A 14,126-nucleotide genomic window follows, 5' to 3' on the forward strand; every position below is an offset into this window, starting at 1 on the left:
CTCAAAAGGGTCTTTTTTTAAAATGACGGCCCAGCGCCCCGTATCATTTAAGATATTCTGTTTTGTGAAAGTATTTCTCTCAATGGGATCTTTTAAAAAGAGAAAAGAAAAAGAGTACACATTTACTGTAAAAGAAGAATAGCGTCTCTATGTCCAAAATCCCATGATTTTGTCAAAATGTGCCTTTTGGTAAACTAATGGAATAAATTGGGAGTTTAACTGCTTAGGGTTCAGAGCAGGTCTATATTTTCCCATAACATTTCTAAGGCATTTCTCATCTATTTCCTTTTTGCGGAGAGCTCTTGTAGCACCTTTGAGACCAACTGAAAGAAAGAAATTGGCAGCATGAGCTTTTAAAGACTTCAGTCCACTTCCTCAGATGCTTTTGGAAGTAGACTTAAGTCTACGAAAGCTCATGCTGCCCACTTCTTCCTTTCTGTTAGTCTCAAAGGTCCTACAAGATACTGATTCTAGAGACATATCTTTGAATTCCACCACTTTTTCCTTGTAAAATATAATAGTTCCCCTACAACAACAATAACAACAACAACAAATGCAAAATGTATTTGTATAGGAACATCTCCTTGGTATAACTTAAGTGCTCTCTTTGTCCAGTTTGAAAAAGTACTGCGTTCTCCTAACTTGGAAGAACATGTCCGGGCAAAAATCTGAAAGGTATTTTAACAGCGGGAGATTGGAGACGGTTGAATTTGTAAAATAACCAAGAATCCCAGTACGTCTCTGTAAATGTGCATCATGCATACATATGTCTGAAACAATGAATAAGATTTGGAGGAGCCTATGAGAGCTAGCATGGTGTAACCGTTTAAGCGTTGGACTGTGACTCTGAAGACCTGAGTTTGGATCCTGGCTCAGCCATGCAAAGCCACTGACCTCAGGCAAGTCACACTTTCTCAGCCTCAGGGGAAGGTAAAGGCAAACCCCCTATGAATAAATCTTTCCAAGAAAGTCCTTAAGGTCTCTATAAGTTGGCAACAACTTGAAGGTACACAACAGCAACTAATAGAGATTTTAAATGATGCACACAGTCTGAACACCAATTATTAAATGCACTGGATTTTGTCCTTATGGTAACTTTCCTTTACTGCTGTGTTCTTAAATACCAGCATATACTATATTCCCTAAAGGTATCAAATACCATTTGATCTTGGAAACTAAGCAAGATCAGCTCTGATGCATATTTGGATGGCAGCTCACCAATGAATACCAGGGGCTGTGAGGCATATTTCAGAGGAAGGAACTGGCAAAACCACTTCGTTGAGACTTCCTTGCCTAAGAAAACCATATGGTCTCTAAAGATGAAGCACAGTCTCCAAAACAACAAACCCCATGCTTCTGTAGGGTGCCAGCATACAGGTCAGGCAAAAATACAAAGTCAAAACTGAGATACCTTTAAATCTCTCTCCTTCACTGAGGCTGCATCTGCACTGCAGAAATAACCCATCACTTTAACTGCCATGGTTCAAGGCTATGAAATTCTGGGAACTGTAGATTGTCGTGGCACCATAACTCTGATAGGGAAGGCTAAGCAGTTCAGAAAGCTACAAATCCCTGGCAGTTAAAGTGGTGTTGAACTGAATTATTTCTGCAGTGCAGATGCAGCTGAGTGTGCAATCTTCATGCTGGGAGCTGTTCTAGCTGCAGACGCCATGCTGTAAAACCCTACTCTGGGTTGGTTCATTTCTTTTTGCTGTAAGACAGTGACTTGAGGAGCTTGTAGAGTTTGACTTTTGACTGCAGTTTGAATGCAGTTTGATGCTACATTACACACAATGGTAATACTGTAAGGGGAAAAATCATCATCATCACCACCATCATCATCTCTGGCAAGCTTGGATCTGTGTTATCTCTAAGGCTCAGTCTTCCTCATCTGTGAAATGGGGGCAATGAGGGGCATAACTGAAAGTGGAGGAATCTTATCATTGATGGAAAAGACACAAAACACGAACAAGTCCTTTCAAATGTCCTTCATTAACTTGAATACAATCTAGAAAACGTTACTTGATTGCACCAATAAAGGAACTACATTATTATGTTACTTTAGAACATAAGCGCAACCTTGTCTTGCCACACTGAAAAACAAACGAAAAACCCACAACGGATTACAGGTTACTTGTTACTTCTACGATCTGGAGACCAAAGATGATCCTCCCCTGATGTTTTTCTTTGTGAAAATCTGGGATGAAGGGGAGAAAGAATCCTATAGTTTGGGAAGCTTTTTTAGTTCCATCCTCGTACCGTTCTTGTGAGCCGCCTTGGGTCCCTTTCTGGGAGAAAGGCAGCATAAAGATGAAATAAACACATATAATAAATACATTCACAGAGTGGCCAAAATGTGTGGGGCTGGCACTCACTGAAGAATCAGTGCAATTTGACACCGCTTTAACTGCCTTGGCTCCCGGCTGTGGAATGTTGGGATTTGTAGTTTGTTGAGGCACCAGAGTTATCTGACAGAGAAGTCTAAACAGCCCATGAAACTACAAATCCCACATCCCCATAGCACTGAGTCAGGGCGGTTAAATCAGTGTCCAACCAGTGCAGACCGAGGTCAAGCTGGCCGTTTTGAGGCCTTGGTGTCCATGGATGCTTAAATCCGCAGACAGCAAACCCGCGGATAGCGAGGTCCCATGGCACATTGGTACTTAGTATGTTGTGAGTTTGATCCCAGGCAGGGCTCCAGGGTCCACTAAGCTTTCGGTCAAAGGAGTGCCCACCTTGTTGGGGGCAATTAGCTTACACACATTGTCAACCGCTGTTCGCTGTGAAGCGGAATAGAAATATAATAGCTATTGCTAGTGCGCCTTTTAGAAAAGGTGCAAGGCCAGGTGCGTTCAGAGGGGCGCATGCGCATTGAAGTGAAGGAGTAGAAGAGCCCATCCTCCCCCTGCCTCCTTCTTTCTTCATTCAGAGGCAGCAAAAGTCATGCACAGACACACTCACTCCTTCCCCAAACTTTTTTGAGGGGAGAGAGAAAGAAAGAGAGAAAGAAAGAAAGAAATGAAAAATGTTTCCTTTTCTCCTGCCTTTCTGAGAGGGAAAGGAAAAGAGGAGGAGGAACAGATTGAGAGACAGAAAGAGGGAGAGAGAAAGAGAGAAAGTTGCTTTTCCTTCTCTTTCTGAGAGGGAAGGGAGTGGAGGCGGAGGAGGAACAGAGTGAGAGACCGAAAAAGAGAAAGAAGAGACTGAGAGAGAGAGAGAGAGAATAGAGGGAAGGGAGAAGAGGAAGAAAAAAAGAGGGGGGATTAGATTGAGAGACAGAAAGAGAGAAGGAAATAGGCTTCACTGTCCTCCCTTTCTCAGAGGGAAGAAAGAAGAGGAGGAGGAGAAGTGGAGGAGGAGGAACAGAAAGAAAGAAAGAAAGAAAGAAAGAAAGAAAGAAAGTGTCCCTTTCCTGTGTTTCTGAGAGGGAAGAGAGAAGAGGAGGAGAGGAAGAGATTGAGAGACAAACTTTCTTTTTAAGTTCCTTTCCCCCTCTCTTTCTCAGAGGGAAGGGAGAGGAGGAACAACAGGACTAGAAGGGGAGGAGAAGAAAAGAAAGAGGAGGAGAGAAGCAGCAGAGGAGGCGGTGGCCAAGGAGGAGGCAGAGGGAGGGAGGCTCTTTTTGCCTTTCCTCCAAAGGCCGGGCGGGGAGTCCTCCTGAGGGGAGCCAGGGAGAGAGAGAAGGGGCTGCCTTCGTCCTGGCCTTCCTGGCTCTTCTTCTCCTCCTTCTCCCTCCTCCGCTGGGCTCTTTCCCCTTCCCTCCTTCCTCCCAGAAAGAAAGAAGTTTCTCCTGAGGCGAAGAGGTGCTTCCCTGGGTCTCCCTTCCTGAGGGAAAAGTTGGGGGAGTTTGTACTGAAAGAGAAGGAAGGAAGGAAGGAAGGAAGCAAGGAAGGAAGGAAGGAAGGAAGGAAGGAAGGAGAGCAGCCTGAGGAGGAGGAGGAGGAGGGATGCGGCCCCTCGGCCTCCGGCGCTGCGGCTGCTCCTTGGACGGCTTCTCGCTTCTGCTCCTCTCGGTGCTGCCCAGCCTCCTTCGAGGTATGTGCGGAGGGTCGCCATGGAGGGCCTTTGGGCTCTGAGAGAGGTGCAGGATTTGAACTCAGGGCCCGAGGTTTCGCCCCTTGGAAGCTGGACTCTTGGCCAACTTTGGCCCTTGTCTTCTGGGAGCTGGAGGAGCCCCCCCCCCCAAAAAAAAAGTTTGGGAAGCGGTGATCTCCAGGGATCTGTGGGATGTGTAGTTTTGCGTGGCCTTGGGATTTGTAGTTTTGCATGGCGGCCCATTTCTTGGAGCTGGCTGAGAAGGGGCCTCTCCATCCTTTGGGAAGGATGCTCTTGGACGCCACTTTCAGAGCTGGACAGATCTTGGGATTGGTAGTTTTCCAAGGCCTTTCGCTTTCCCTCTTAGCCAAATTCTTCCTAATGTTCTAGGGGCAAACTTTCTTTGGTTGCAACTCTTTCGTAGTTCGTTGGTTAGTTTGCTAAGGTACGTCTGCAGGCTAAAAGCAATGAGGTTTAACCCCAGTTTTAGTGCTGGGATGGGTAGTTTTCCAAGGTCCCTCCACCTTCTCTCCAAGGCTAACCAACAGCTCTTATTGTGGGGGGGATGTTCTTCCTAAAGAGGAGGTAGACTGTCTTTGTTGTTGTTGTTGCTCTTTCATAGGTCTTTGGTTCATGTTCTAAGGTGCATCTACACACTGTGGGAATAATCCAGTTTGATGCCACTTTCAGTGATGTACAAGTCCTGGGAGTTGTAGTTTTGCCAGGCTTTCACCTTCCTTCTAAGGCAATCTGCAGTGGCCCAACTACACTTTCAGTAAAAAGGACCCTCTTTTCTTGCAACTGGTTCATAGTCCATTGCTTCATGTTCTGGGATGCATCCACACACTCTGGAAATAATGCAGTTTGACACCACTTTCAGTGCTGTTGCTCCATCCTCTGGGATCTTGGGATTTGTAGTTTCACAAGGTCTTTCGCCTCCTCTGCCAAAGCGTCCGGGTGCCTTGCTAAACTACAAATCCCATGCACCTGAGGAAGTAGGCAAGTCTCCAAAAGCTAGTGCTGCCTATTTCTTTCCTTCAGTTTAGTCTCAAAGGTACTGCAGGATCCCTCTGCGTACAAATGGCATGGCCATTAAAGTGGTGTCAAACTGCATTATTTCTGCAGTGTAGATGCCCCTCCATGTGCAACAGCAAGCGATTTCAATTACTATTGGCTTGGATTATGGGTCCCAGCTGGAGAAAGTGTCTTTTTTGGGGGGGGCTAGAGTTCCCAGCATTTGGTACTAAAGTCCAAGAAAGAGAATGTGGAAAGAACAGGACCTTTTCCCCATCTCTGGTTTAGATCCACCTGGTTGAGATCCTACTCAATCCATTCTTCTTGGAGAGTTTTGACAAAGTTTTCATGAAGTTTACCTGCAAGTAAAGTGAGCCTCCAGGTGCAGGAGTAGACTACCTGTGGGGCCAAGGAGGAAGACCAGGATTCGAACTCAAGGCAGATGTGTCCTTTAAAACCTCTTGCCTCATTGTGGTCTCACATTTGTCCTCTGCTTGGAAACAGAAGCCTTGGGCTTTTGTTCTGACCTGGCCTGGGCTTTGGTAACCAACCATTCCCCTTAAAGGAAGCAAGGCAACACAGTGTTGTTTTTTCCTCTCCTTCCTTCCTTTGTGTATGTGTGTGTGTCTCTCTCTTCTGTGTGTTTTCCTTCCTTCTTTTCTTCCAAAGGTGCTTTGGTTAGTTAAGTGAAACTCATCCGACCGGATCAACTACTTCAGCTCTTTTAGGTTTGGAAGGATTTAAGAGCCCTGGAGGAGAAAGCACTGGAAGGAGATAAACTCTTAGGCTCTCCAAAGGAAGCCACCAAAGCTTGGGGAGGAAAGTTGCTTTTCTAGACTACAACTTTTCAGGCAATGTGGCTGGTGGGAAAGGAAACGATCTCCCCTTCCCAAAATGGCAAACCTCTGGGTCTAAGAGGAACGCTTTAGCTCACCCTCGACAGGGAAAGTCTGTGCAAACACTAAACACGACAGTCGCTGAGCGTGCAAGTGTGCAAAAAGATTCTCGCCAAGACGCATTGCTTAAGTTTAATTCCCTCAAAGGGACCGGCGTCCCTTTTTTTGGAGCGTGTTGCAAACTCTCCTTCTTTGGTCAGCTTGTATGTGCAACTTTGCAACCTGTGAAATAACCAGCTATTGTCTGGCCTGGCAACTTTGTATTTGGAGAGAGAGAGAAAGAAAGAAAGAAAGAAAGAAAGAAAGAAAGAAAACTTTTATTTGTCAACGGAAATTGCATTTGTCCTTGGTAGCAGGATTTTTTCTTCTTTCCTTTTTGTTCCCCTAAAAAAATATATCTATTTTGTGAACATGCGTCAGATTTCCTGTATTCGCAGCCTCTCTTTCACCTCCCTCTTCCTTTTTTTTTTTGGCTAAAATAATCTTGTTATTCACTGAGGGTGGATGTCAGATGTTGCCTACTCACACTTGATCTGTAGATCCTGGAGGAAACAGTTCAGTGGAAAATTGAACAGAACCTTAAAATCAAGTGTTTAAAGTTTGAATCCTTTGCTTCCTTTGCGCATGTCTCCTGCGTCCTTTTCCTGGGTGCACCTTGGTCTTCTTTCGGAGTTACTGTATATACTCATGTATAAGTCTAGACATTTTAGACCCCAAAAGGTAATACAGGGCCCGAACAGACAGGCCAAAATAAAGCTGCTTCGGGTCACTTTGGAAGTGTGCTGTTTAAATGACGCATGTGTCCTAAGAGGCTGGAAGCCATGCTCCAGTTCTAAGGACTGGAGCTCAGCTTTGGTGCAGATTCTGATCTCTTAAGATGCGTGTGTCATTTAAACAGCATACCTCCAAAGTGACTCAAAGCAGCTTTATTTTGGTCTGTTGGGGCCCACGGTTTTACTCCAGGTGCAAAGAAAGCTTGCCTGAGAGTGTTGTTGAGCAGCGACTTGCGTTGTGTAAGTTGCATTGCAAATCAAGGTGCACTCACTGGCTGAACAGGGTTGTAAACAAAGGCATGCGTTCCACAGCTCTCCCTCACCTTAATTCACTTCTTTCGCACTCTGAAGCCAGGCTTGGAGTGTGTGTGTGTGCCTGTGTACACACTGAGGTGAGGCATATAATCCTTTAGGGTGTATGAGTTGATGTGCGCTCATCTAGCCTGCAGGCAAAAGAAAAAGGAGGAGAAAACACAACCACGCAGTTTCAGGTTTCTCTGTGGCACGTGCTGCTGTGAAGGGACGGAAAATATCCATCCAGCTGCCTCTTAACTCTGCTTCTTTCTTATCTCCCCATGAGAGGAACTAGAGCAGTGATTCCCAAACTTTGGTCCTCCAGGTGTTTTGGACTTCAACATCCAGAAGCCCCAAGCAGCTTGGCCAACAGTCAGGAATTCTGGGAGTTGGAGTTCAAAACCTCTGGAGGATCAAGGTTTGGGAACTACTGAGCTAGAGGATAATAGAGGATGGAGTGCAGATGTAGCCTAGATCTGTGCTACTCAAAGTGGCCCAGTGTCCACTCCGGGAAAGAATGTGGAAGGAAGGAAGGAAGGATTGTAGCCAGTGGGCATAAATATGGTGCTGGTACCTGGTACATTGAGGAAACAAGTTGGTCCCACCACATCAGATAGGCCTGATCTCTGGGTCACCTTGAAGTAGTGTTGAAATAAATGGCTGGACTAAGGCAGAGTGGCTTGTTGGATTTAGAGCTAGGTGGTATTGGATTCAAACCCTGACTTGAACCACCTGATTTGACATTTTCACAGGATTTGTAACACCCAAGAAATGGTGTTTGTCAGCAAAAAATATTAAACAATGTTAAACTATTACATATTTTTATTTAGTTCAGTGTGTCACAGATGAACCTTAGGCTCCCTGCAAGCAGCTGGTGGTGGGGATGGGGATATGTATTGTATCCCTTCTTAAGGTAAGCTTAGTCTGAGAGGTAGTGACTTGGTAAAGGTTACCCAGGGATGTGGAAACAGCTATTTGGGCCCGGGCTACTTTATCCACCTGCAGCTTCTGCATACTATCTTCCTTTACTCAGGCCTGTTGGAGAGATTTTTTATACCTGTTGAATTCCACAGATCAGGAGAAAACAGCCCCAGGTGCATGAAGATTCACTGAGAGATAAGAGTTCCATTTTGCTACCCAGGACATGATAAGACATAGGACATGGGATAGATGCCTCACTCAATGTCATTAAAGAATGCAAAACCTTTAACAACACAAAAACGGCAAAAGCTCTGATTTTTACTTGCCTGGGCCTCTCTCTCTCTTTCCTCGTCTCCAATCTATTGTGGAATCCTATACAAAATGTATATTGCCTTGTATTTCTGGTGGACTATGGACAGATGCTAAAAGAGAAACAGCTTGCAGTCAACGCTCTGTTGAAGAAGGGAACATTGTTAGCTTGTCTGGGGCTGAACTGACACAGCTGAGGATGAGTCAAAAGAGAGGTCCTAAAGGGAAGACAAAGCCAGAGGAGAGGAGGAGTAAAGAATTGCAGAGAGCAAGCCATTAACATCTGGAAGAGGAGACTGAGGCTGCATCTGCACTACAGAATCAGTGCAGTTTGTCACTGCTTTAACTGCCATGGCTCAGTGCTATGGGATTCTGAGATTGTGAGATATTTAGCTTTCTCTGCCAGAGAGCTCTGGTGGCGCAGCAAACTACAAATCCCAGGGTTCCAGGGAGGCATAGCAGTTAAAGTGGTGTCAAACTGCATTGATTCTGCAGTATGAAAAGAGCAGAGAAGATGGTGTATGGAAGCCTAAAGAGGACTAATTGCAGGAGAAGATCTGAGTATTTAAACCCAGGAGTAGAGATGTTGTGGGCAGAGAGGGAGACCTATTTGAGAGGCTGATGAAGGAACATCCTACTCAAAGGAAGTATTTGCAAGATTTATTATATTACATATACTGTACTGTATCACATGTTTACCCACTCAGTGAGTCTAGTTTAGTGTACCGGCCCCCATTCATCTCTCACACATTATTTCATAGAATCATAGCGTTGGAAAAGACCACAAGGGCCATCTAGTCCAATCCCCTGCCATGCAGGAACACAGTATCAAAGCACCCCTGACATATGGCCATCCAGCCTCTGCTTTTGAATCCATTGCTCCAGGTCCTGTTGATTGGAGCAGCAGAAAACAAGCTTGCTCCAGCATCAATATGACACCCTTTCAAATATTTAAACAGGGCTCAACAACCTTGTAAGGTGGTTCAGGCTGAGAAAAAGAGGACCAGGTTTACCCAGTGGGATTAGAAAGTGATTTGGATTAAATCCAACCTGAGTTTCCCTCCTCTTTGTACATGTACAGCAAAGCCCAGCGATGGCCAAGGGCACACAAACTGTGCAGAGCTAGAGGTGAGTTTTATTAGTTGCCTTGCAGGCATTGCAAACCAGTTTATAGAAACTGAAAGAATCTGATTTCAGCCCTCTCAAAATCCATGTGGGTTGTCGCAGCAGGGGCCCATGCCGTTGCCGAAACCAGCCACCTTCTTAGTCATAATGCCAAAAAGTCATTCTGGGTTCTGCCTTCCGGGAACAGAGAAGGAACCCCCTTTCTTGCATGTACTTTTTGTGCGAGGGTCATGTCTGCTTTCGCTTTGCGTTTTCTTTCTGAGCGAGACACTTCCAGCCACACTGATAAGTCTCCTCTTTTTTTGGTCTCCTAAGTCGCCCAGTGGTTAGGAGGCCTAGATAGGTTTTTGTGGGTTTGCAGGAGCATGCTTGCTTTGGGCTGATTCAACCAAGAGCAGGCAGGTATTGAGTATCAAGGAGCCGGGATTCAGGCCCGCATGTCAGCCTTGCAGTAAATACAGGCAAAGCAAAAGAGGTATCATTATTGAGTCTTGACAATGGGCAGCTCTGATTCCCCTCCTTTGTTTCGGGTGGGCAAGGGAGCTCTGCTCTGCAGCTGTTGCTCTTTCCCACGAATGAAGAGGGGGGCAAACGTGGTGGTTCCTTTACAAGTCTCTCTTATCCCCTTCTGTAGGACTCCTGTTGCAGACCAGCCCCTCTCTCTTTTATTTATTTATTTTTTAAAACCATGAATATCTGAACAGCCAGACAGTTCAAGAATAGCTCTGTGTATGTGTGTCCATGCATACACACCACACTCTGTGTGTGTCAGAGAGACAGGCTCAAACAAGTGCATAAAAGCCAGATCTTGTTTCACCGAAGAGCCTGCAGAATAGCTTTTGTTAGACACTATCCGGCTTGGTATGCAAGCCTGATCTTATCGGACGCTCGCCCAGGCCTTGGAAAAGTTACTTCTTGGACTGAAACTCCCAGAATACACCCAGCTACTGTGTCCATGTTGGGTAAGGGATTCTGGGAGTTGTTGCCCCCCAAAGTTACTCTTCCCCAGCTTTGCATGTTGGAAGCAGTTGCTGAGGACTCAGGCTGCATTTGCACTGCAGAAATAATGCAGTTTGACACTGCTTTAACTGCTGTGGCTCTATCCTATAGAATCTGGGTATTTGTAGTTTGTTGAGGCACCAGAAGGCTAAATATCTCACGAAGCTACAAACCCCAGAATTCCATAGCATTGAGCCATGGCGGTTAAAGTTGTGTCAGACTGCTTTATTTCTGTAGTGCAGATGACATTTAAGTGCATTGCCTTGCTTTGCTGAGTTTGGAACTGATGTTGGTGTTGCATCTCTCTTTGAGACAAAACCATAGCCTTTCCCCCCTCTATTCCTTTCTCCCAATAACACTGCCAGCATGTTGCTGCCATGTTACTCAGAGGGGCACAGAGGCTGAACTGAATCCCACTCATTGAGAGAATGTACATTATGAATATGTCTAGCATTATTTTGTTTCTGTTCTTGCAACAGCTATAACTGTGTAAATGGAGAAGGGATAATGATTTGCCCAGTGAGATCTCTTCATGGCTGTAAGAATGGGTGCATGAGGAGACATAAGCTCCAGGTTCTAATGTCCAGCCTTCATCAGACTTCACAATATGACTCTAGTCTGTGAAAGTGCCTCTCAAAATTTAGTTTGTTAAGACTTCAAGAGGCTGCCACACGTCCTCATAATGTCACTCAGCAGTGGCTTTTAAAACATGACCACCAACTCTTTCCCCCCACTTTAACAAGTGTTTCCATAATGTGTTGCCTAGAGGCAATCCTTCCTCATCACTGATGATCATCTGAAGATGTATTTAAATGCTGCTGCTGCTGCTGCTGTTATTATACAGAGACACTGCTATATGCTATCTTAGTTTATGGCAACATACAAATTGCTCCAAGAGCTGTGCAGGAGACTGAATCTAGTTGGCTTCTTATATTGTGCATTAGGCGCTACTGTGACTTCTGTTTAATTTGCCCTTTCATTTTAGAAAGGTTAGAGCGCTTCCTGTTTTGCATGACAGTTTGTAGGAACCAGCATGGCATGTTCGGCTGGAAGTTCTGCACAACATTAAGAAAGTGTCAGGATTGCTTGGATGCTGGGTGCATGGGATCTTGAGTTTTTTCCCTGGATTGTCATTACGACTTGCATTGTGAATCAATTGCAGTTGCTTTGTATTTGTAAAATACAGGTATGCATAGTTAAGAGAGTCAGTGTGGCGTAGTGGTTTGAGTGTTGGACTATGACTCTGGAGACCAGGGTTCGATTCCCAGCTTGATCCTGAATCCCACTGGGTGACTTTGGACAAGTCACATGCCTTGGTTACCACAGATGGAAAGAATGGATGCCAAAATGTCAGCCCCAAAACACACACACACACACACACACACAGCATTTTTGCTGTGCCCCTCAAATGCTTCTGACAACTTTGGAGATGTGATCAGTGAAACAGGAATACACTTGGCACAGAAAAGGATTGGGGAGAGAGAAGGATTAATTGCAGGATTGATTTGACTGTTCAGATATTTTGGCTTGAATCTTCCACAACCCCTTATTTGCTATGTTGAAGTGTCCTGTTAGACCAAAATATTGGAGGGTCAAAGTTTTCTCAACCCTACTGTACACTTGGGATTTCTTTGATGTGATGTGTGTTTGCATTTTATATGTACAAAATGAATGGAACCAAAAATGTTAGGTGAGTGGAGACTACCAGCAATCTAGCCACTGAATGGCAAGTTTATGGAGTTGGGGATCACACACCATATAGCTCATCTCTTCCTCCCTCCACCAGTTTAGTGTTTTCAAGTTCTCTGGAGTAATGCTATTCTCTCGTTGCAGGTTTCCGATGTACTCAGTCTTCTGAATCCTGCTTGAATGGAGGAAAGTGCGAATCCTTTCTCAATGGAACAGGGGTGTGCATGTAAGTATAAAAATACATCTGATGGAAGTGTCCACTTGATTGTTTTCATATGCATGAGCAGGTGGAATTTGAGCTAAAACAAGCTTCTACAACTGTTTTTGCCTGTTTGTTTTAGCATGAGGAGATGGGCTATTAGCCATTGGGCTGAGGCAAGGGTTGCTCTCTTAGTTTTTTCTGTGATGAACAGTTGATCAAAAGGTTAGATTTTTCTGCTTGGGATAGATTGGAAGAAGAAACATCTGCAACACTTTCCAAATCTAAAATCAGCTCAAAACAGACAACTGTTTTGAGAAAGAGGTTTGGAGCCTTTTGTTGGATACATGAATCTTTGGTAACAGTTTTTCTTGCACTGTAAAATCATGATTGGTTTATGTTTGCTAGCATTTTACAAAAGAGTGCTCATGTTTGCAGACATATGGGAGACATGTGAGTTGGAACCTGTGATTCCATGGTGTATTCCACCCAAATCTGGGAGAATCTGTGCCTTATGTTTACTATATAACATACAGAGACTGTATAGTATCACGGTTACACAGTGTAAATGGCCACATGTGGAGGTTCCCATTGATTGTGCTGCACCTTGTGTTGAGTGATACACATCTGCCTGCACTGTGGCACTACATGGGCAATTCCACTTTCATGATCGTAAGCTGAATACAGACATGGGGCATTTGTCAGAAGTGTCCAACTCCTTCTGTAGCAGAATTTAACACATACATAAGACACCAACAGGGTTCTGACCAAAGCATTAAGCTGTGAAGCCATTTGAGATGATGGTGTGAAAATGAAGTTAGTTTTCTGGAATCTTAAGAAGGTCTACTTGGATTCAAGATGCAGTTCAGTAAACATTTGCTGGGTAGCTTTCTTCCGGTCTCCGCTCTGAAATAGGAATACCATGGTGAGCCTTAAAGAAACCCATTAAGACAAACCAGGTCCAGTCTTCTTTTTAACTGAACTATGATTTCAGTGATTGTCCTACTATAGTTTTACTTACGCGTGACCACAAGTGTGATGGAATCATGCTGTACAAGAAGATACTGAGTCCAGGGATAAAAAAATATTCCCAGTAAGAGCAACAGGACATATCTGAACTTAAAGCAAAGGTGAGGAGCATCAAGCCAAACCCATAGCTTCTGTCATCTCTGCTGGGCCTCTGCCCTCCCATAGATGTCCATCCCTCTTTACCTATGACACTGTTATTTGTGGTATTCCCATATTTCTTTATTAGGTTTTCCCTTTGCAAAAGGTTGAAACATTCCTCTTAGTCCCCACCTCTTTTGCCATGACTGGGATGCTGTGCCTCTAAGAAACTGAATTAGACACCTAGGAGTGAATGAGGTTTCTGGGCTGGATGCAAAAGGTTTGGTCCTGGTACCAAACTTCACTAAGGTTTTGAAGAAAGACTTCTTGATTCCCTCTAAAGCAGTGCTACTCAAAATGTGGAGCGGTGCTGGTCTGTGAGTTATTGTTGTCAAACTGTGGTGAGTTTCCAAGAAAGAAGGAAACATTTGTGGTCAGTGACCACAAATATGGTGCTGGTCCTGGATACATTGGAGGAGAAATCTTGCTGGTCTTCCACATCAGATAGTTTAAGAAGCACTGCTCTAAAGTGAGTAAGTGAGTACATTGCTTTGTGCTGTGATGCCTGATGTGGTCTTAATTTAGCCTCTCAATTTCCTTCATGCAACTCTTGGGGAGAACAGGCGACCGACACAGACCAAAGGACTGGCCCATAACTAAAGACAGCGAGTGACAAGAAACGCAGAATACTTTATCCCACTTTGACCAAACACTAAACATATTAAAGTTTATGTTACACATTTATTTCTCAGAATTAGTCTCAAA

At 44.6% G+C, this 14,126-nt stretch overlaps 1 protein-coding gene across 1 annotated transcript in view; it reads left to right on the top strand.

The window, feature by feature from the left end:
* Positions 1-3,610: 3,610 nt before the first annotated feature.
* NOTCH1 (notch receptor 1) overlaps positions 3,611-14,126 on the top strand; it is a 93,435-nt gene continuing 82,919 nt past the window's right edge. Inside the window, exons 1-2 of the mRNA XM_042478719.1 lie at positions 3,611-4,035; positions 12,200-12,281. Of these exons, the coding sequence (XP_042334653.1) occupies positions 3,948-4,035; positions 12,200-12,281 (170 nt within the window). The 5' untranslated portion in view covers positions 3,611-3,947. The remainder of the gene's footprint in view (positions 4,036-12,199; positions 12,282-14,126) is intronic.

This window comes from Sceloporus undulatus, chromosome 7, assembly GCF_019175285.1.
Source record: "Sceloporus undulatus isolate JIND9_A2432 ecotype Alabama chromosome 7, SceUnd_v1.1, whole genome shotgun sequence".
NCBI lineage: Eukaryota > Metazoa > Chordata > Lepidosauria > Squamata > Phrynosomatidae > Sceloporus > Sceloporus undulatus.